Below are 23,947 nucleotides of genomic sequence, written 5' to 3'. Positions count from 1 at the left end.
ACTCATTCACTGAACTTCAGAGTTTTCCTGTGTGGTTTTAAGAGTAATTTGGCCAGAGGTAACTGCTGCAGACCCCATGGGCTGTAGCCAGCATTTGTTTCACATAAATCATAGCTTGTTTTAGGTTACATTTTCTTCAGAATGGAAAGCTAATTTGTTTAGTTATGTCGGTCTGAGGGTACCAAACTGGACCATATTGTCACTGGTAACAAAAACAAGCTCACAGACTGCTCAGGACATCAGTAAAGGCAATTGATCAAATAACTTCATCCAGACATAACTCTGAAGGTAGACATCTGATAAGTTAGTCAAAGCTTCACCTTTCATGAGCTATCAGTTCATACATCACTCTTGACATGAAAAGGGCCTCATTGCTACAGCTTTAGCACCAGAAGGGCTTTTTTATTCTTAAAATAGCATCTATGCACAAGATAGTCTTGGAAATTTTATACCAGCAATTAATATCTTACTGGATCAGACCTTAAGGATAGTTCTCCTGAGATGTTTAAGTTTATTTTGTAATTGTACTACTCATTCATTGAAGTAACACCTTTCAAATCAAACCTATATATTAAATCCAAGCAAAAAAAGCAATCATGCTTCCAGCTTCTAACAGTAACATGGAGTAAGTTGAATTATTCAGTAAAATTATTTATGGACAAGTGGCTTCTTGGTAGCCTCTGTCATCATTACGTCTCAGACTAACAGAACTATTTTTTTAAATTAAAAGATTTTTTGCTAATGTATTAATTATATGGCCTCTCTTTTTAAAATTTTAATGCTGCACTTCACAGCACTGTAAAATAATTATAAGGAACAAGACAGTGGTCTCATTCATGAATGACATGAAAATGTTCCCTCTGTTGCTAGAGCAGGTATTACCAAAACCCTGCTGGTGACCACTGCTGGTGGGCTATCAGGCCTGGAGTCCCGAATCTTTCCTCCTTCACTTTAACATGGAAGTAACCCTGTCAAAAAGAGCTATCTCTAACAGATAATACTGGATATAGATACAGATATTGTGTTCTTCTCCTTACATTGACTTTGCTGAAGAATTAAAATTTAGGAAGAGTAAAAACATCTCTGTCCCCCGTCCCCCGCCCCCCCCCCCCCTTTAGTTCTCTTCACAAATGAAAAGGTTGTGCCACTGTGTTACAATGCATTTACCTCCTGATTCGTCTTTTTTTTGCTATTGTCAAGCTTTAATAGGTCTGGCTACATTGATTTTGATGGAATTCATGACCCTAGAGGATCAAAGGTGTTAACATGACCCTCGCTTTGTACAGCATTAAATAATGAAACAACAGAGTCAGGTTTCAGCCTCCTGACAACCTTTTAATGTTATAAGGAAGGAAATATTAAGTAAAGCATTTGAGATGAGACTCATTAAATTTTTTGTTCTGACACCGTTCCTTATAAATGTTTCCTACAATTGAAAAGAAATAAGTAAATCTTACTGTTTCACATTTTTTTTTTCATCCCTTCTTTAACAGGAAAGAGGAGAAAGGAAAGGAGAGGAGAGGAGAGGAGATAAAAAACCCTGAGCATTAAGAAGGTGTTTTGTGTGCTGCTGCTGCTGCTGCTACCAGGATATCTTATTTTTCTCTTGGTGGACAAATAAGTAACCTACACACTGGGAGAGACAGTAGGGACAAACAACTAGTACCAGCTCCAATGCGCATCCTGGGGACAAGCAGGTGCAGTAACAGCTCCTGGCAGCTACTCTGACTCCATCGTGGTTGCAAGGCCATATGCCTGTACCACGTCTTTACCAGCAGTGACACTCATGCCAGCTGTCAGCCTGGCTTAGGAGAGTCCTAGCTTGGACCTTGCGTCCATGCAGCCCATGGGTGCCTCAGGCACTCCCCTGGTCCCCAGCCTCAGCCATGGCTCCACCAGGAAGGACACACTTCTGAATGCACCAGCAGCATGACCGAGCACATGGCTTTAGGCTGCAAACATGAGTTCAAGGGAAAATCATGGCATACAGACATACCTCAAGTGCAATCATGCCCTCTGAGGCTTGGCAAGCTTGTACCAGACAGAGTCAAGTTGCTTATGCTTGTAGTTGTTCTTCCACCCACGTCAGGTGGCAGTTGTATCTTCTTCTTGGGTGGAAATTTTTTTCCCTGTGAGATTGTCTAGTGATTGTTTGCTTTGGGTTTTTTTGCACGTGTATACTTTTAGCATTTGGAATGTCCCACCCCAAAGCTTTATTAGCATTTTGCTAATTCTGAGGCTACCACCTGCTAGTACTAGAAGATACAAAGAACAACTGTTCCCTATCCACTTTTTCTATGCTATTCACAATGTGACTATATCCTCCCTATGCTCTTTCTGTTCCATGCTAAAGAGCCTTAGTCTGTTCTTACTCCTTGTAACAGAGATACTCTGTTTACCCACTCTTGGCACCATGCTCTTCTTTTCCAGTTGTCCTGTTGTCTTTCTGAGCCTCTCATCACCACTTCTAGCATGTAACATTCTTTAGCTATTTATATGTCTATACTGCATAGTTTACAATCAAACTAATTTGTATCATTTAGTAGAAATTCGGCCTCCTTATGAATATTCTGGTATTCAAAGAATGCTACTTCTGCAGTATCTAACTAATACCAAAATGTTCTGACGATAATCAGAAATGAACAAATCAGTGATCACATCCCAAATAGTTCTCAGCATGCAAGCCTTGATTATATAGAGCTTAATACATATGGGTACATGTGAAATCAATCTGTTTCTTCTTGAAACAATGTAAAGTTTAATTCCAGCCACTACACAGGAGACATAAGGTTTAGTCGCTCTCTTCATTCAAACTTGGGTACAAGCTACTAAAATACTGAACAAAAAATTATGTTTTTAGCCCTTTCCATTAATGACTTGTCTGACTTTTCTACCTGTTTTCACATTACAACAACTCATTCCAGTACATGATCAGAAAAAGAAAATGGAGGCATTGTGATATTGGGAATTGCTCAACTGAGTTTAATAGTGCTATTTTTATAATTATTGATTGAAAATTACTTTTTCTGAGGGCTGTTGAAATATGTTTTCATGATACCTTTTGCACCAAAAATGCCAATACTTACTGCTCAATAATGCTGCCTTTAGTTTGCCTAGTCCTTCATCTGCTAAAAAGAGGCTCCTTTGTGTAACACTCCTTTGTGCAGCACACAAACACACCTCAGTATAGCAATCATTTGTAGTAGGGCTGTTTCACAGCGTCACTGAGATGAGGCAGATTAGAGGAAATGCTAACTTTAAGTGAATGACAAATGATCCAAGGGGACACACGATTACCAAGCACTTGATAATCGTTGCATGATAAGATCATTGCAGCTTGATTACATGTCAAGGCTGTATGATGCTGCTTGTGCCATGTCACATCCTGAAAGGCACAAAGAATGATCTGATGTGGAGATCTGTGAGAAAAATATTTGTTGAATTGATGGATAGTTTCTGTCTCTTGGATTATCCGAGCTGTAGCATTGTGTACAAAATGCAACGGTAATCCTTTGCTTCAGCCTGGAGAGCTGGGAATTGTCATCTCCTCATCATACGGTGTTTCTTGGAAGCCAGGTTCTGCATTGCTTTAGCTCAAGAATGGGGGCCTAAGGGTCCCTTTGTCATCCAAGGCCAGGAACCACTCACCATTGCAGCCTCCAACCCGAGGAATGCCACTGTAACTATATATAGATGAAATATTAAGCGGGACTACAGATCTGACAGAAAGGGGGACTGTCATGCCAATGCAGGTGCTGGTGTGATGGCAGGAGAGCGAACAGCGGGGATCTGTGAGGAAGCGCCATTCCCAGGCTCAGGCTGCAGCCCAGCTGGCAAAGCAGCAGCAGCTTCTGTCAGGGATGTGGATTTGCGCTGCCTCCCAGGTAGGGAGCAGAGGGAACTCCATGATCCAACTGCTAGCGTGATAAAATTGGTCCACTGAGATGTTGTTTCCTGGGATTGTTGTTTATTCCTCTGTGCCTCATAGAATATTTGTAGGTGTCTTTCCTGTTACCATTATGTGCACCAGGTAGTGCTGAAGCCTGTCATGGTTTCAGAGCTGAATCCTACAGATTCACAAAACTGGTGAGTCTCAAAAAGCATTTTGCTATTTAAGATTGTCAGGCATTTTTTAATTGTGCAGTCAGCAGAAGTTTCAGTACATAGGTGTGGTTTGGTTTTTTTTTTTTGTATATGCCCTGAAAAGTTTTGCTCCCAAAGGATGTTGATTAAAAATTTTAATAGGGGTTTTAACAGCCAAGCTACATGAAAATGCTCAGCCTTTAAGTACTGTCCCCAGCATTAATAAAATTAGCAGGAATACACTCCGCATTTGTGTAACAATTACATTCCAGTTTCTGTTTTGTCCCTCTAGATCATCTTGCTTGCTTCAAGTATCCTGTCTCCATGATTTATTGCTAGATCTGCTTTGTCACCATCTGCTCTGCTGTTGCTCAAGAAAGAACAAATCCCCAGAAAACATTACTGTCCAGACTAAGCACCATATAAGTATCCTTTGCACATTCAGCCAAACATTGACTAATGGTGAGCTGAGCTATAATCAGAAATTCCCTCCTTTCCTGTTCACTACAGTTCAAACTCATATCAAAAACTTGGTGGAATTCAGCTATCCTCCTTGGGGATATAGGTTACCATCTGTCTGGTTTCCAGTGGTACATTTAAAAAACATTTGTCCCATTTTCATAAAACATCCTGCTGCACAGCAACCACTTTAATATCTAATTACACAGCATTATGTATCACATATGTCACAACCAGAATAATTTGACCTAAGTTTCTCTTATCTAGCCTAGTCTGTTTTGCTATTTTAAATTAAGTTATCCAAACACCTACAAATCTAAAAGTATGCCTCTAGCTAATGTAATTAAAAAAAATAAAAAAAGTAAATATTGAACTGCCTGAGGAATATTTTGGATTTAATTTGGTAATTTATATACGATTTTCGTTTCAAAAGCAAGCTAGATTTTAAACTAAAGGTTAATGTACTTACCATCGCATTAAAAAAAAAAGATAATCCGAGTTAGTAAAAGCAGGCAAGAGAACAGCAAAAGATATCAGTTGTTACGCTGCCCACATAAACACATACAAATGCCAAAAATAAAATAAACTAGTCTTCCCCACTCTTCAAATCTTCCCGGCTGTCCCCAGAGGCCTGTGCAGAGGACAGACAGTCATTCTGTGGTCAGTTAGGGGACAGCGTCTTTCCAAGCCACATCTACTCAGGGTGCTTGATGTGAAGCCTGCTCAAGTCTGTGGGAAGCCTCCCTCTGACTCCACCAAGGTGTGGTGCTGTCAAGGACCCCCGGAGAGGGGCTGGGGAGAGGCAGCCAGACTGCACCATGGCCATGTCCCTCCTCCCTGGCCAGCCCACGTGTCATCACTAACTGCATCTCTGAGCACCTTTACAATGCAGTTGGTGATGATCAGGGCACAGATGCTCTGGGAGCACCACCCTTTCAAATGCACGTGAAACCACTTGATACCAAAATCCCACGGGGCAGTGGCATTCACTGTCCTCGACCAGTAGCTTGCCTTACACTACTTTGCCCAGCTGTGCTGTATTTCTGTGTTCCTCACGCAGTGATGATGCTCCAGCAGTGCAGGGATAATGCCTAGAGAGCCCTGCTTCCCCTTCCCCTGTCCAGGACCTTTCCTCTTCCCCCCAGCAAAGTACTGAAGCAGAGTTGCCATGAACACAGGTTTAGAGGGGGTAATGGTCTATAGGTCCTCAGGGGCTTGTTGAGGGTAGGGATAGGGGAAGTCTTGGAGATTCAATTCAGTTCCTCTGGGAGAGCTCCCAGCTGAAGAGTGGGATGAGAGTGCCTCAGGAGCTGGGGCTTAATGAGAGGAGAGAGAGAGATGTAGGGAAGAAAAAAAAAATCCTTCCTTCTTCTACCCAGAAACTGAAGTAGACCACTTGGCCAAAAGTGTTGGTATCCAGCCCTAAGTTGTGTCATGATACTTTTTTGTGCTGTCAGGTCCTGGAAGATTCAAATAGTATTTCCCATGGCTACCCCAAAGAGACGAGTTGCAGCAGACCACTCTTGAGATGACAAACAGATGATGGATAGTAGCAATTATTTTTTTTGAGCACAATTTTTTTCCATCTGTATCTATCTTGTTCACAGCTATTTGTCTAAGAGAAGCTATAAATTTAACTAAAGTTCACGGGGAACATACACTCTTGAGGGTGGTAGGATACTTCCCCGTAATCACGTAAATTCTGTCTGCACTGAATCTGAGGCAAATTACTCAGAAATCTTCCTCAATTTCTCTGAGTCTTCCAGATAGATATGACATAGTTAGTCCAAAGAACAATGTTAATGATGGAGTCTATAGTGTAGGATTCTTCCCCAAAACTCAGAATCACTTTAGAAGAACACAGAAAAGAAATGGACATTGAATTCTCAGGAAGAATTGCAGTGAAAAAAGGAAAGCTTGTAAATCTAAAAAAAAAAAAAAAAAGATTTTAGAGAACTTGTTCTATTCTACAGACGTCCCTGTAGGACAAAAAAAGCTCTTTGTAGGAAAAACTGCACAGACATCATATAACACTTCATTACATTGCTGAGCTAGTCAGATTTAGAAAATATTCAGACATCAATACCAAAACCTATTTGCTAACTACCCCCAGTAGTAATATTATAGTATTGGGCACAGCTAGCTGGGAGAAAAATAATCTGATACCCATTAAAATTTATCTGCTGTTTCAGGACAGATTATTTGACCAAGATCAGTATGACTCTGAAGTTATCTCAGAGGAGACTTCCTGAGCTCTATGGTATTAAAATCATCAGCTAATTGAGTGAAAAAGAACGCAGGTAAGTATCATAACTTGTGAGATATTTCATTATGAGTCCATCAGTGAACATCTTATCTCTGTGTGCTGATTTTGGCTGGCATAGAGTTAATTTTCTTCTAGTAGCTAGTATGAGGCCGTGTTTTGGATTTGTGCTGAAAACAGCATTGATAACACAGGGATGTTTTAGTTACTGCTGAGCAGGGCTTACACAGAGCCAAGGCCTCTTCTGCTCCTCACACCACCCCACCAGTGAGTGGGCTGGGGGTGCACAAGGAGTTGGGAGGGGACACAGCTGGGACAGCTGACCCCAACTGACCACAGAGTTGTCCCATACCGTATGGCATCATGCTCAGCATATAAAGCTGGGGGAAGAAGAAGCAAAGGGGGGACATTCAAAGTGATGGTGTTTGCCTTTGCAAGTAACTGTTACTTGTGATGGAGCCCTGCTTTCCTGGAGATGACTGAACACTTGCCTGCCCGTGGGAGGTGGTGAATGAATTCCTTGTTTTGCTTTGTTTGTGTGTGCGGCTTTTGCTTTATTAAACTGTTTTTTTCTCAACCCATGAGTTTTCTCACTTTTACCCTGCCGATTCTTTCCCCCATCCCACCAGGGGGGAGTGAGCGAGTGGCTGCGTGGTGCTTAGTTGCTGGCTGGGGTTAAACCATGACGCTCCTCAACTAACCAATAAACAAATAAATAAAGAAAGCAATCTTTACATTTACCTTGGTGTAACTTTGCACTTTTTGCTGAGTCACAGAATTTATAACTTATGCCCAGAACTTCATTTACATGTCTGCTTTTGAGCACATTTGCTCATACAACAACTGTGATTGCCAGAGCAATCATGCTTGCAGCCAAGGTACAAAATAATCCTCCATTTATGACTTGCCTATGCGCAGAGGTCTAAGCACTCTAATAAAGGCAGGATTTAACAGTTCATCCCACTTCTCATCACGGAATTAATCAGGCCACCTGATGGTAAGGCAGGCTTCCCATTTAATAAGCAGATAATAGTCATGAGTTTTGCACACATAAAGAGACAGTATCTGATGTCCCTGACCTGTAGAGCAGGGCAGAAGTCAAAGGTTTGCATAAACTTATTAGAGATGACAGTAGAACAAACAAATTGTCTGTATGATTAAGTTGCTTCATGAATGACAGTGGTCATAAGAGGCCATCAGACTAAAGAAGTCTTGGCTCTAGCATGGTAAGGAAGCTGCTACTCTGAGCATCTACACATTTTCTATAGAGATTCCTGTGTCACCAGTTCCCTGCTGCTCATATGCCATTAATTCACCAGTGGGATATGCAAATTTGATCACATGGATGCTGCTATTTTATTTAACTGAATTAGAGTTCAGATAAGTCTTAGGATGCCTACAAATCCTTTTTGTGTCTGTGCTGGGTTTCCACATGGCCGCACAATGAGCTGAGCCAATGTGTTTGCTCCTCGCACTTCCAATTGTTTTAATTGCAGTGCTTCTTTGGGTCAGCTGATAACTACATTACCTGTGATGCGATTTCTTTAGGAGAGACATGAAGAAATCTTCACAAAAAACCTGAACATATGTAATCTTTCATTCCAAAGCGATGGGAATATTCTACAGCATTCTTTGCACAAACTCGAAGTATGCACCAAGGCAGGGTGTTAATTCCACTTTGTGACGGCTGGTAAATTTAAGACAGAGAGTACACATATATCTGTCCCAGAATGGTATTAGAGTGAGTCTGCAAAACATGGATGCGTTTTTGATAACAAGCCAACAGTACAAAATGAGATGTATTAGTAAAAATGAACCTGAACATTTCTGGTTTTACTGTGCTAAAGACTGTGATTTCCCAAAGCACATTTTTAATACCTAAGGGATATTTGATGGAGGGTGTGGGAACAAACCGTTATGCAATCTGTGAATTGTCTAGCATCTGCAGCTGAGAATGCCTGATGACTGGGTAATGATGGGAGGACTACCAGTGTTTCATATAAAGATGTGAGCTTATATCCTGTCTGAACTCTTAGGGGTAAAGACCTTGCAATTTGCTAGCAGAGAGTTTTGCAAAACACTTTCCTGATACTTAAACTGAACTCCTAAGTGTTTGTGTAATAGAGTAATAATGATTAACCATACAGCATATGAGATGCAGAACAAAAGTTTAGGCTAAGAAAAAGACAAATAGGTGACAGCAGAGAAGTACAATAATTCATAATTTGAAAGTTGTGCTAAAGAGTGAAGCAGATTCTGAGCAAATAAAAAACTTTTCACAGAAATGTAAGATTAACTCTTAACTGGGTTAATCTACATGGTATTAAGCTGTTTCACTCCTCAGTACTCTGAAGCATAGAGTTTGTAATAGGTCTATTAATCAAAGTGATGGAAGAATAAAATCTTCACACTCAGCCAGGAAGGCATCAAGTCAATATCAAAATCATAACATTTTAAGTTAAAGCCATTCTATCTGGACTTTGCAAATGTTTAGACTACACAACCATAAGTTAGAAACCAAGCATTTGAACTAAGCTGATAACAAGTGATCATTAATTAAGACTGAAGTCAACAATCTGGCACTGAGGAAACTTCTAGGACCCTGAGCCAAAAGTCTAAAGTAAGATGTCCAAACTAAGTTCCTAATAATTCATCATCAATTTGAGATGAGATAAGCTCATCGGAGGAAGATGAATGTGGATAATACAGGGACTACAGACAGTCTGCATGATAAATATTAACTTCTGAAAGGGAGGCTAATGGGGACTCATGATTCAGCTAATTTAGGACTGGTTTTTATAATCAGATAAACAGCAATCTAGGGCTGCGGATACTATTATTGATGTCGTCAACGATTTATATTGACATGCCAGCTAACTACTCAACCCAGCTGCTGAACTCACCTGTGCTAGGCTCTGTCCCAGCACATGTTAGTGCCAGCCCTTTCTCCACCTACCTCTTAGTCTAAAACCCACCAGTTTAATACCACAGAGGATGTACAAACAGCCTCATTAATGAAGTAATAAACACAAGTGGGATGCACTCAGTTCAGAGCCATCCAGTAGCAAAGATCTCAGCAGTCAGGTTATGAGTAGAGTATGCTCTGCTGAGCACTGGAGATTTTCAAGGGACAACCCATGGGCTGTTCGTGGTCTGCAAGGCACACAGAAGTGGGTGGTAAAAGCAGAATCACTAATCACTGATTCTTCCTTTGTGTCTACTTTTGCCTAATGCAATGGTTCTCAGTTCTCTTAACCATCTAGTCCTTCAAAAGCTTCTTGAAGAGGATGGTTGTGCATGGACTAGAAGATGTAAGTGGGTACCTGAAGGAGGACTCTGCAGTGATGTATTTTCTCTTGAGCTTTTTCACTTGCAAGAGGTAGCCCCGGAGAGAGAGTAAAACGTTTCCCATTTGCTATTTATGAAAGATTTGTGCCTGGGACACTGGGCACCCTCCTGCTTCTCTTCCCCAGGACCATGTGATGCATCTCTATGGAGCTGCTGGCTATGCCTGAGTAGATGCTCACAGCCTTGTATGGATGATTTGGACTTGAGGGTAGCCCAAGACTGCCCTCCTGCAATCAGTGCAGATCACCCCAACCTGGCTCTTGGAAAATGCAAGTGGTGGGCAGTAGCAGATGCTGGCAGGACGGTGAGGTGAGATGAGAGGCAGCTGAAGAGAGCCAGAGACAGGGCAGGAGCAGGGAGGGAGAGACCACTGGTGTATGAAATATTCACTTCCACCAGCAGCCAAGACCTGACACGGTGCTCTCACAACACGCCGTGCAAACTGGGTTGCTGTGATGCCTGCAGCCTGGTGTCCTTGCAGGAGCTCTCCCACCAGCAATGGAACATGTGCTCCTCTCGCCCTCCTGCATGGTTTCACCTGGCTATTCCAAATATGTCCTTGATACTGTGAACAACATAATTCAGGGAAATACTCCCCAAACTCTGTGTTAATTCTCACCCCTCACGCAACAGTCATGCATATTCTGTATCATAACAGCCCTTCTGCAACACATGATCTGCACTAACAGAAACTGCTGCCAGAAGTGGAGAATCTGTGACATTTTTTGGTTATGAATAATACCCCCTCTCATGTCTCCCAGGGATAAACAGCACCTGCCGTATCCCCAGCCTGCACCGTAGATGGCGGTGTGCAGTTACTTTCCTTGGCATATTTACCTATTAGCTGGTTCCTTGACATTTGCTGGAAAACTACTTCACTCAGTAAACACAAAAATGATAACATCTGAGACTATATTTAAACACTATTAATTTCATATCTGAAATAGGAGTATTTGTTAAGTGTTTGCTGTAAACTTTAGTGTATCATAAATCCAGTTGTTTTTATAGGTCAGATCCCAGAAGAAATCTAAGCAAAGAGGCTGAAATGTAGATAAGCAAAAGAAAATTTCCTCGGGCTGTTGTATATAGGAATTATAAGTAATACTTAGAAGTAAAGTTATTAATTCCCCAAACACATGACTACATTCAGTCTATGTGAAGACTTCAAGTCAAATTCAAAAGCTAAGTATTTTAAGTCAACATTACACCTCTCCAAAATAACTAATGTGTTCACCAAAGCATTTTATGAATCTACTTACAGTTCTTTAAAGATTTAGTCCTTTTTAGGTCTCCTACAAGGCAGAGCGTAGCCTGTACTGGTTCTGCATTCAAAGACGTCTTCCTACTCAATTTTTTCCTGGCGAAACAATCAGACTACACAACTACATTGTACCTACATGGTGATAATGCCCTAAACTACAAAGGATGAAACGGGCTTGTGCAGGCACTGCTGTTTGCGTCACTGAAGGACAGCTGATGTCAGTAGGGAGGGTTTGAATTGACTTTTATTCCTTAAAGCTGGGCTTCAGGACAGTTGTCTGACGACTAGCAACTAAGCAGGTAGGAAGAGAGAAAGCTTTTGCTCCTTCTCCCAAAGGTTTCATCTTCCGAGGGAAATTGATGTGGAGACCAAGATGGGAAAGGACAGAGTGTGCATGGGGCTGTCTGTCTTGAGCAAAAGTCACGCCCAGGCTGACCAGGAGCCCCTAAGAAGCCCCTAGGTCCAATGCTGCTGTGAAAGGCTTTTGCTCTCCACTTTGGCAGAGCCATAAGCAAAGGGGATATCAGGCGAGACAGCTGTACATCACTCTAGTGGCTGCCTGCTAAGAGCTCTCCAGTGAAAATCTTCCCATGATGATTAACCCAGTCCCTCTTGAGCTGAGGCCTGAGCTGCAGCAGCAGGCCTGTGTTAGCGGCACCGAGTTACCACTGCATGCAGAAAGATGGAGATGCAAGTGGTCCAGGCCCCTCGAGGAGCAGATACAATGTTTGAAAGTCACCCCTTGCTAACAGCAGTAAGAGAAGAGTTGTTCACAGACATTGTGCCAGGGGACACTGCAAAGCAGTCCACCTTGCAGGCACCCTCCAGCTGGGGAAAGGCAGCCATTCATGTGAAGAAAGGTGCTGTGGGGGGCAAACACTGGAGTATGTCATGTCAGCTCTCCAGCTAAGGCAAGCGAGATGCGCCAACCAACAGAAGAGGTTGCCTCAGGGAGAACTGCGGTGGGACACAATCACAGATGGTGCCTGGCACTATTAAATCACGTTAGTGATGATGACAAGAGCCAGTTTATAACTTACCAACTTGTTTGAGGATGACAGATCTCATGAGACAGCCAAACAGAGCAGCCAAGTTTGGAAGAACTGTGACGAGACCTGAGTGAATCAGGTGAGTGGGCAACACAAAGGCAAACGAAATGCAGAGCCTGCAAATACAGGGCAAGGCCATTAAGAGAGGCACACATAGACTTCAATTTAGACACTTTACAGGACTTTCAGTTTACTGTATTATTTCAGAAAAAGGACAGCTCAATGAAGACATCTGCTCAATGTTCAGCTGCTGTCAAAACAATTACCAGCAAAATATTTTGGAAAGAGTATTAGTGTGCTTGCTCTAGGACTTGAGTTAAAGCCAGCCCCCAATTATTACTGATCCAAAGTTTAAAGATATTATATATTGGGCTCACTAGATAAGAACTCCTTCCTGCACATAAATCTTGTTTGAGTGAATTTCAGGACTGTGCACTTGAGACCAGAATCCAGAAATATTTCCCCTGCACGCACCCTGATCAGCCATACAGCATGTGCCTAACAGCTTGCTCGCTGCACAGGGGAGGTGGAGGCGGTGTTGCTGCAGGGCTTTTTACCTCCCCTGAAGCAGTTATAGATGGCCAGAGGGATGAGTTTGGATTAGGTGAATGGCAGGATCCATCTGGCTTGGGATCCAGAAATGCAGCATATTAGGAGCAACAAGCAATTAAGCACAAGTTGCAGAAACTCTGCTGCTAGTCAAAATGGCACCCAGCCCCTGACTTGCCCTACACTGGGGGAAGCTGAGGTAAAGCTCTTCCTTAAATCCTACCCACCTGCAGCCAGAACAAAGAATATGGGTCTCAGTCCTTAAGCTCACCTCATCTTCCATTCACTGTTTGGATTATCATAAACATAGATATAATTTATATCATCAAATGCTAATTTTTTCAGACCTGCAATGTCTGTCTGTCTTTGGGAAATCTGCTGTACATAGGAAGTGTAAGAGGCCGTACCAAAGAGAAGACAAATACAATGAATGAACAAAATGTAATTATCTTTTATGACCATGCAATGGTATAAATGTAAACCTGAATGACTGGTCCTCTGTTCAGTGAAATAAGGCTGAGGAAGTGGGTGTAGAGGACCTGAGCCAGAAGAACCAAGGGAACGCTCCCATGTTCAAAGATGCAGAATTTGGCCCTGTTTTTCGGCATTGGACAGCAGCTGTCTAATGCTCAGAACAAATCGGTTACAGCAGTATTATAAGCATTTTTAAAATTCCTGTTTCTACAATTAAAATATTTAATAAAATTGTCTAATTGATTGCTGACTGAAGTGCCAGGGAACAGTTTAGTTTACCAGGTTCAGTGCTACAAAGGAATTACTCTTTTAGATCCAGAGGATCCAGTGCTGATCAGTTATTTGTGTAGATTGTTAAAAACAATCTACTAGTGCTATATATTAATATATCCTACAGATCTAGTTCTCCCATAGTTCTGTAAAGGATACATTTTACTTGAGGCTTAATGCAATCTATAACCAGTCCATCTGGAGATTTCTTTACACATTACTTGTCAGTTATTGTTACGCTTTAGTTTCAGAATAATAAAGAAAAAGAAACTGCATACTTTTAAACTTAGGCACATGTTTATTAGGCAGTCTGTTAACTAAAGATTGGAAGAGTGCCCTCATATTCAGCACTATTTATTTTGTAAAAAAAAAAAAAAGCATGGGTAGGTATTCACTTTTTCTTTTTGAACGTCAAATATTCTTTTTCTCGGTGTGAGCGCAAAAAAACCCCAGTTGTCTTCATTCTCTGGTAAGCACATTTTCTTTCTATGCTCAAGTGTTGTGTTCTCTCACATCCTTTCACTTTTTTTTTTTGTCATTAATACTGTTGCAAGGAAAAAGAAATGCACACTCTGCTACAGAGCAAAGCAAGTCTGACTGATACTATCTCTCTCCCTTGACCTTTCTGTAGCACTATTCATTAATATGACTATACCATTAAGTCTTCTGTTTGAGGGATTAGGGAATTGCCTGGCAATAGCAAATTCAGCTTTCCACCTCTAGCTGGTGAGCTTGGTACTGCTTAAAAATGAACATTGTTAGAAAATGTAGTTATTTACTAGCAATAACTTATTCTTTCTCTGCGAGTTACGAAGAAGGAGCTATATGCCAAATTATAGGTGATTAACATTTTTCCGGTGAGACAGTGGTCAAAATGTGGCCATTTTTCACCTTTTTTTTGGTTGTCAAAACATTTCCCAATGTTCAGTGCTTTGAAAATTGCTGTTAGAAATACAACAAAACAGCCATTTTTACACTTTATTTTTTACTTTTTTAAAAAGATTTTGTTGGCTATTGCTATTGGTGAGAGTTGGTGGCATAATTACTTACCGTTTTTTTTCAGAGTTGAGAAATGTTGTTTGGAGAATGTTTCTAAATCCAACAGCACAGGAATTTCTGGTTTAAAAGCAAATTAAACATCTCTTCAGAAAAACTTGCTTGGTAGCCATAAGACAGGCTATTTTTAGATGCAGCTGGAATGACATGAAGGTAATTGCACATCCCATAAGATCACCAAGTTCTATTTCTTCTAGACATCTGTCCTTGTTCTTCTGCTCCTAACAGTGTGCTCCTAACATGTGCACCTGATGCTGAGACAGAGAGCAGAAAGCACCACTGTGGTTGTATAGAAGAGATACATTTAGTGCACATAAGTTACTGTATGCAAGCAAATCTCTTCATCATTCATGACATGGTCTCTATAGAGTTCAAGTGTAAGACAAGAGTGATCTCCTAAAGGATAGATGAAGGGTGGCTGGGATAATATGTTCCTTGAACAGGGACAGATGCATTGCTGGCTTGAGAATCTCATCTGTTTTGATGCCTTAGAAGGAAAATAATGATTTCAGAAGTCTGAACCTAACTCCTGCGCTTAGCAGTGCTACAGATTTCAGATAAGGGAACATTACTACGATATGCATATATACGTATCAAGATAACAGTAACCCAGCATCCTACTTCTTGAGTGAGCCCTGAGGCATTTATAGTGTGACTAATCTCACTTACTTTGACAGTCATTAGGCTGAGATAGCCCGACTTCTACATTTTTCTCCAAAAGCTGTAACTGGCTTTCCCAATGAGTTAGTTGTGGGCAAGTATAAGAGGTGCTGCTTTTAATAGCTGGCCCACGTAAACTTAACGTTCAAGTATTCCTGAGTGACTTCAGAAAACACGGAGGTATTTCTGACTGGGGTGAGGAACAAGGCAGTGCTGGTCAAATCCCAAAAATATTTATTCAGAAATAAATCATAAAATATCGACTCTCAGAGCCTGCAGGTCCCAACCCAAAACCGTCCAGAATGATCCCTCCCTCCCATGTATGAAAGGATGCTGAAAACGAAGCAAGGCAGAAGAAAGGAGATGAAAAGCAGCACATTTCCCCTGATTAAGCCAACCAAATCACACTTTGTGGGTCTTACAAGCCTGTCTTAATCTGCTGATGTAGGCAATGGGATGGGGCTCTGCAGCCAGAGGAGGAGCAGAAACATGGTGGCAGCCTCCCCAGGGTGTGGGGCTGAGGCTGAGGCACATCCCAGCGCTCACACCAGCCATCCCAGGCTGGGAGACGTGTGTGGCCTGGCAGGTGCTCTCCCATCAAGGCGGTTGCAGGAAGGGCTTTCTCAATAACCAGCCAAAAATAAGGATACAGTTTTAGCAAGCAGCATACAATTCAACACAGTCCTTATGTGCTTAATGAACCAACTCACATAGCATTTGCAATTTAGACAGTAAATTTTTCAAATTTTACTTTTAAAGGGAAATCTGCTTGCACCAGGCTGTTTTTAGAAGCTGGTAACTCAATTCAGCCTTTGAAATTCAAGATAATATTTAATGAAGAATCAGGGTGAAATAACCAATCCTGATGCCGACATCAAGCAAGATATGAGCTGAGCCTATCTATCATTACACTAGTCAAGACAGAAGTGTGACATTATTTAGGAGTGTTTGCAAGATCCAGTCTCTGCTCAGACTCTACTAGCCAAGCCAAAGTCCCAGGCCTTTACTAACATCGGTAGTGCCTGCCTGAAATGGCAATATGATTGGCTCTCCTGCTAGAGCTTCACGGGTCACTGACTTCTTTCTACTCTAAAGCAACCCCAAAAGTATCACAGTGAAAAGAAAAAGAAAAATGCCCGAACCTAGAAAACCCAATGTAGTAAAATTATTCGTAGGAACTATGAATCTGTTTAAGGAGATTTTAATAATCCATCAATTCAGCAGAAGTGAGGTAATTACTGCACGCATGGATGCAATGATTTCAGAAGTGATTTAAGAAAAATAGTTTGATCTTGCACTGAAGCAGATGAGCAGTACTATAATGTGCTCTCCCCAGAGCTTTGCTGTGGGGACAGTTAGAAAAGTAATAATAATACCTTAAACTACAATGAAATTATCTTCTCTGCCTGTTATATGACTAATCTCACCTTCATTAGTTTTAATACTAAGCTTTATAAACAACAGCAATCAGAGCAATAGCTATGAGAGCTTTTAAAAACAGTGTTTTTCATTCAGAATTAATGATGACACATCACCTGGAAGCTGGAAGGCTTCAGCTAAGAATAAATAATAAGCAAAGTCAGCATGGGTACTTTGCAGGAACGTTACCCAACAAAAAACTGTCTAAAAGTGAGGTACTCAGAGCCATCTGATGTCCTCAATCTGCAGATGAAGGATGCTCACCAACAGTCTGCATGACGTTTTTTCCTGTGTTCTTAATTATTTGTGGTTTCATTTAAAATAAAAGTCGTAAATAGATGCAAATGAATCTGCTAGCACCCCAGATTCTTTAAGGATGTGGCTGCACAGATGCGACCTTTACAAAACGGGGGCGGAGCAAAGATTTTGTCTTTCTGGGTCAGAACAACCCAGTTCATCTCCACTGCAGTCACATCACAACCTGTAAACTGCATCAGTATTTCAGAGAGGGCAAAAAATAAGCTCAGTTAAGACCTCATAGGAGAACTGCTCATGTACCTTCAAACTTTCAAGGTTGGCTGTGTTTGCAAGAGCAGTACTGAAATCTGCCTCTGATTTTTATTTGGCACAAGTGAGATAAATCCACTCGAGTGAGTGAAATGGCATTTATCCACGCAAAAATAAATCAACCACATATGCACTTTTAAGCAAATACTTAAGCCCTTACAGGATTTTTCTTGCAGGATGGGGCTATTTGGAATTCAAATAAAGAGCAGGGTAATTGTGCCCGTTTGATGGAGACCCTGTACAACTGCCACCAGCTTACACAAGAGGGGAGCAGAGAGTAGCCTCTGCCCGAAGGGAGACACAAAGACAAACTTTTTATTAAGGACCCAAGCACTAGAGATGCAACACAGGAGAAATAAATCCAGGTCAAAAGCTTTCTGGTGCCTGTGGATTAGAAGCCCCCCAAGTTTCCCTCCCAGAAGAGTATCTCTGCAGTTTCTACAGTGGCTTAATATCTAAAATATATGTATCAGAAGGATTTTTTTCAGACGTCCTTTTTTTTTTTTTTTTTTTTTTTTTGGAAGATGGTGATTTATTTAGCAAAATCAACGTTCTTATGATCTGTGACAGATTTCCTTAGCAATTACTACCGAATGTGGCTTTTCTGCAAATCTGACAGGACAGATCTGTTGTTGCTCTGTCCACTGCATCTGAGGACAGCTAAACGTACCATGCAGACCTTACTGAGCTCCTGCTCCAAGCCTCATCCTGGTCAACAGATTCCGTTCAACCTTCCTGGAAGCTGGATTAGGCCTTTAAAAGCCATAGATTTTAAAACATTCCATGGAGGCTATGTTTGCTCTAAAACCACAGTGAAGTAAATGCAAGACTATATTAATATTTAACATTGGCCTATAAAAACTAGAAACTCAGAGTCAGGACAGCTGGTACAAGTTTAATTCACATCATCATTTCAAAATGAAAATGCAGAAAAGGACAGAATATCATATCTTCACATTCGAAATCTATTTTCTTTTCTTTTATATCCCATTTTGTTATTTCTACACCTACACCTGCTCAATATCCATGAGAAATATTTTGCATTCACACAATTTTTTAATTTGTTTTTCCTATCTGGTAGTATTGGCCATACTTAAAGAAATCAAAACAGGAAAAAAAGGATCAGAGAGGGAAAAAAAAAAAAAAAAAAAAGAATAGATTAGTTAAAGGAAAAACAAACACAAATATTGTGCTTGTGAACTGTATTTGGGGTTGGCCAGAAGTCTAAGGTCTTGATAGATGGTTCTTGGTGCACATTTTTATTGCTGGTACACAGCACACTTTGTTCCTTTTGTTTCACTAAACCTGCCAACTTTGGAAATTAGTGACACGGGCATTCAAAATGTTTGACAAGTGGTCAGACCCCGATATACATATTCATACCCTAGCGGTAAATGATGGCAGGAAGTTTCAGACGCAGTAAAAATGATTTTTTTTGTTCAGGCCAACTTTAATATAACACTAGTTTCATAAGCACTTTTACTGTTAAAGCAGGAGTGCCTCTTAGATAGCACACAAGGGAGTCATCATTTAAGGAAATGTTTCTTTGCTTAAACCAGAAGTCTAAATCTGCTCAGTTCATTTAAATTTTTTTCTTTTTTTTTTTCCTCTAGAATAAATGAATAAGCAGTTCCTTTTGTGGTTTTCCTGATGCTTGGTGACTTGCTATTATTCTTCCAGCAGAAAAAGGATCAGACGCTCATATGAACAGATGTGTCCCTCCTCCTCAGCACCACACTCGCCCTGTCCCTTTGGAAAATAAAGGTGACGGGCCTGGTGTTTGACTAAAAGAGGTAATAAATCTTCTGGGGATATACTGCAATGTCTTTGCACATAAAAAGTATCCAGGAAAGGAAACAGGTTGAAAAGCAAAGAGTCTCAGTAATAAATCATACCAAGTGCTTGTTTTTTTAACTTAGAAGCGCAGGGCTGCTTGAATAAACGGCCACTAGTGCAATAAACCCTTCTGCTTCGGAGCGTCAGGCAAGCGGGAAGGGAAGGGGCATATTTGGGTGTGCCGGGGTGGAAGCTGCCCGCACCTCCGCTCAGCCGACGTCACACAGAGACCCCGAGCGGACGAACCCCCGAAAACCAGCTGCTGATCCGGCCGCAGTCCCCGCTCCCTCCAGGCTCGGCCCCGTCCCACTCCCCGCGACGCAGCGGGACCGGCCCCGGCCCCGTCACAGGCCCCGGGGGGCAGCGCCGCGCCGGCCGAGGAGCGCGGGCGGCGGCGGGGCCGGGGGCGGCGGGGCCGGGGGCGGCAGGTGAGCGCGGGCGCGGCGGGGGCGGCCCCGCGGGGGCGCGGCTCCGGGGGGGGGCAGGGGGGGAGCTGCCCCCCCAGCCCCCGGACGCGGCGCAGGAGGCCCCGCACCGCACCCGGGGCCGCCCCCTGCCTGCCCCGGCGGGGCGGGCGGGCAGCGGGGCGGCGGCGGCGGCGGCGGCGGCGGCGGGGCGATGGCGGGGCGGCGGCGGGCGCTGCTGCTGCGCTGCCTCCTGCTGGGGCTGCTGGGCGGCGGCGGCGGGGGCCAGCCCGGCGGCGGCGAGTACTGCCACGGCTGGGTGGACGGGCAGGGCGGCTACCACGAGGGCTTCCAGTGCCCCGAGGGCTTCGACACGGCGGCTGCCACCATCTGCTGCGGCTCCTGCGCGCTGCGCTACTGCTGCGCCGCCGCCGAGGCCCGCCTGGAGCAGGGCGGCTGCACCAACGACCGGGAACCCCCGGACCCGGGAGTCGCCGCCCGTGAGTGCCCGGCCCGCGGGTCCCGGGGCGGGCGGGAGCTGGCCCCTGCAGAGCATGCCCCGGCCGGAGCCCGGCGGCCGCCCCCGCGGTGGCTGCGGGGCTCCGCGGCTCGGCTCGGCTTGGCCCGGCCCGGCCCGGCCCGGCGGGTGGGCAGGAGGCGGGCGCGGCTCCAGGTGCGCACAGGGAGGAGGCGCCGGGTGTGCGGGGCCGCGGGTTGCGCCTGCGGGAGCGGCCGCCGCGCCGGGAGGCCGAGCGGGCGGCCGGGGGTGCGCCCGGCGTGATCACTTCTCGGTCAGAAGGGGCCCCAGCGCCTGGATCTGTCCTAACGGGAAGGCGCATTGGCATTTTAAGTTTGCGTCGGCAAACTTAGCTGCGGCTGTGTTTTTCCCGAAGGTGGGACAGGGCTCCGGTGCTCTGCGGGACACAACCCCACCGTGCGAGGGGCCGGCAGGTTTTCAAACAAAAGAAATCCGGCGGCGCACACGGAGAGCAGTTTCCCAAGTCACACACATTCTCTGCTTACTTTACACCTTACCAGTGGCAGCGACTTAACAGCGTCTGCAGCATTTGGGCTGTTCCATTGGACTGCCCCGACAGTTTTGAGGGGGTGAGGGAGGGGGAGAGCAGTGCGACTTTTGAGCAAAACCTGACTAGAACCAGCAAACACGACGTGCTGTAGGCAGCTTTTGCCATTGGTAACTATTAAAACAAAGAGACTATTTAAACAAACTATTAAAAGTCAAAAGAAAGAAATTTTAACTGGTACGTACAGGGTGTACACTTTAATTTTGGTCTAACGATAATGGGCAGAAGCTCTGTCTTCTGCACAGCTCAGTGTGTTAGTAGGACTGGAACGATGTGGGGCATCGTAGACTATGGAGTTTATTTCTACGCAGCAGACCTGTTCCTTCAGTAGGCTAATGTGCACGGCTTTTCTTATTCTTTCTTCTCCCAGAACCAATCTACGTTCCATTCCTCATTGTTGGATCAATATTTATTGCCTTCATTATCGTGGGCTCTCTGGTAGCAGTTTATTGTTGCACATGTTTAAGACCTAAACAACCATCGCAGCCAATACGATTTTCTCTGCGGAGCTATCAGACCGAGACTCTTCCCATGATCCTGGCCTCGACAAGCTTCAGGACGCCGTCGAGGCAGTCCAGTACCGCAACAAGTTCCAGTTCGGCGAGCGGCTCAGCTCGCAGGTTCTCCTTTCCCCGGGCAGAACCAGGGTGCCTCGTGGCATCGCCACCTCCGCCGTACACATCTGGTTGCTTCCAAACAGCCCATGCAGTCCACCTGACCCAGCCGTCAGGATTTCTGGTGACGCCGCCGTACTTTGGGTATCCTCTCCAGCCAGAGCCTGCCCTGGCTGGGAAGAGCGGCTCCGATTTTAGTCAGAGCTGAAGGGAGTTGGGAAGAAATACCGCAGCCGTCGGAAGCACGGGGACTGCTGCTGCTGGGTGTCACACTGACATGCTCCATGGCTGCGGAAGTCAACCGTTCCCGTGGGTGAGTTGCCCTTGAAAAGTGCAAGGTCTCATCTGGGATCTCATTTCCCAAACTTGGATCACACTTACAAATGAATTGTAAAATATTCTAAACAGTTGGTCTAAAACTGACTGCTCTGATTGTTCAGTGTAATTTGTGCAGAACATGTTCAGAGACAAGTCAAAAAATCATGTTGGGATAAAAGTACTCATTTCACAGTGTTATAAATGACATTTTAACCCTAAATGGTTAACAAACAGCGGCTGCATTCCACTGATAATAATCGGACTAGTTCTATAAGGAGCAGTAAGCCTGAGAAGTAAGAGAGGAGTAATATTTACTAAAGAGGATCCTGAAAACAGCTGACTGTTTCCCACTTCCATGAGCAATGAAAATAAGAGGAAGAATTTTACTACAGGTAGCAAAATGCATAGGTTTTTAAAAATGCACATAATATACCTGAACTTACGCTGCATATTTGTATTAGTAAACTTTAACTATGATAGATAAAACTAGTACTAATCAGACTAGTTGAACATGGGCTGATCCCAAGCAGCCAAATAATTATCTATGAGAAAAGCAGAATGTATTCAGCAATATCACTAATAACTTCTCCACATAAAATTCTAAAAATGGTGTTCATATTAAAGCATTTTTCAGAAGGAAGTATTTATTGTTGGCTTTTTGCTCAGCCACATGTGTAAGCTGGACAAACTGATCATAAAGTTCTATTTTTAAAATTAGCCATGTATAAAATGTAAAGACAAGCTTGTAATTTAAAATGTATTTACAGCATTGATAACACTAATTATTCAGTAGTCACACCAAAAAAAACTTTATCAATAAACTGTGTGGTTATAGTGTTGTGTCATTGGTATGTTTCTGTACAGATAGTGTTTGATGAGCAAGTTTTCATATTGATGGTGTAACTATACTGTATTTTTTCATGTTAAAAATAGTTAATTTTGCTTTTGTAAATGATTTACATCTTTAACTGTGCACCCGTTGTGCAGATTTAATATAATATAAAAATCTGAATATATAGCAAACTACTACATCAATTACTGTCTTTTATATGCAACTCTGGTAAAAATGTGGTAAAACCTACACTGATTAGTTGGGTATTTTAATTTAAAACATCCTGCCCTGGGAATAAATTTTGTTTGCCCTTCTACATTCCTTCACCCAAGTAAACCAACAAACCAAATGGAAGAAGAAAAAAACGCATGTAAACCAGGCACATGCAGCAAGCAAATGGAAAATACACAAGAAAAAACTAGTCATTGAAGGGCTTCTCTGTGCACTTATTTTTGTGGACAAAGTCATTCTGTGTGTCAGAATTTACAGTGTCAGAGGCTGAGCTGTCCTGTTTTGTCAGCCCCAAACTCCCTGTGTATATGATCTGCTGAAATAATCTATAGCTGACCTGTTTTACAAGTACCAGCATGTCAGCACAGATTAAAAATACGGCACTTCTATTCTGAATTACAGCGTACTTCTCTGGACTTTGGAAAAGCTTCATTGAATTTTTTTTTTTTCTTAGCAAGTATCTAGCAATCTAGTATCTTAGTACATTTATGAAAAAAATATTTTGAATAACGCTTTTAATATGTTTCTATTGCATAATTAACATTACAGTCCAATAGATATTACTGCTGGAAATGTGATTTCTAAGCAGAAAGACCACTGAAGTTGTATACAGTGATGTTTTAAATAATAGAGTTTAGCTTGAATGTTCTAATTATTAATTACAAACTAAAATAATGATACACAGTAGTGTATGTTTTACAACTGAGAAGCAGATTTTGACAACATGGGAAATTACTTGAAAGGTAAGTGTTTTGGCTTGCAATCTTTAAGAAACAATCTTCAAGGAAGTCAGCGGGGAAATTTTTGCCCACCTTTGATGATGTTTCATAGACTTGTCACTGCACACTTTGAATGGATAAGAAATAACGGGACCGTTCATCAAGTAACTTTTTGGAAAAATCTTTTAGTATTGCAACAGATACCAGCTCTGTTGTTTGGAAGCATCCTGTGAGATCTGATCATTCCTGTAGGCAGCAGAAACAGTGAAACAATTAAACTGTTTTCTTACAAATAAAAGTCTTCAGTTAGTAGAGATCTTTTTTTATCTAGTAAACCAAGGCAATAGAGATCCTTCTGGAAGCAGAAACTTGATCAATTCTAGTTAAGAAGGTGCAATTTCATGTTCCTTTAAAGAGTGATTAGTCATCAGAGCCACTGACACAGGTGGT

The 23,947-nt window shown here is 42.7% G+C and overlaps 1 protein-coding gene across 1 annotated transcript; it reads left to right on the top strand.

The window, feature by feature from the left end:
* Window positions 1–19,912: 19,912 nt before the first annotated feature.
* Window positions 19,913–21,605, top strand: SHISA3 (shisa family member 3). Its single transcript, XM_086464527.1, has 2 exons — window positions 19,913–20,198; window positions 21,154–21,605. Exons 1-2 carry the CDS (start codon window positions 19,913–19,915, stop codon window positions 21,603–21,605), a joined length of 738 nt encoding a protein of 245 aa, XP_086320653.1.
* The last annotated feature ends 2,342 nt before the right edge of the window (window positions 21,606–23,947 follow it).

This window comes from Leptosomus discolor, chromosome 4, assembly GCF_034619465.1.
Source record: "Leptosomus discolor isolate bLepDis1 chromosome 4, bLepDis1.hap2, whole genome shotgun sequence".
Classification (NCBI taxonomy): Eukaryota; Metazoa; Chordata; class Aves; order Leptosomiformes; family Leptosomidae; genus Leptosomus; species Leptosomus discolor.
This window is presented reverse-complemented; position numbering and strand designations above follow the sequence as displayed.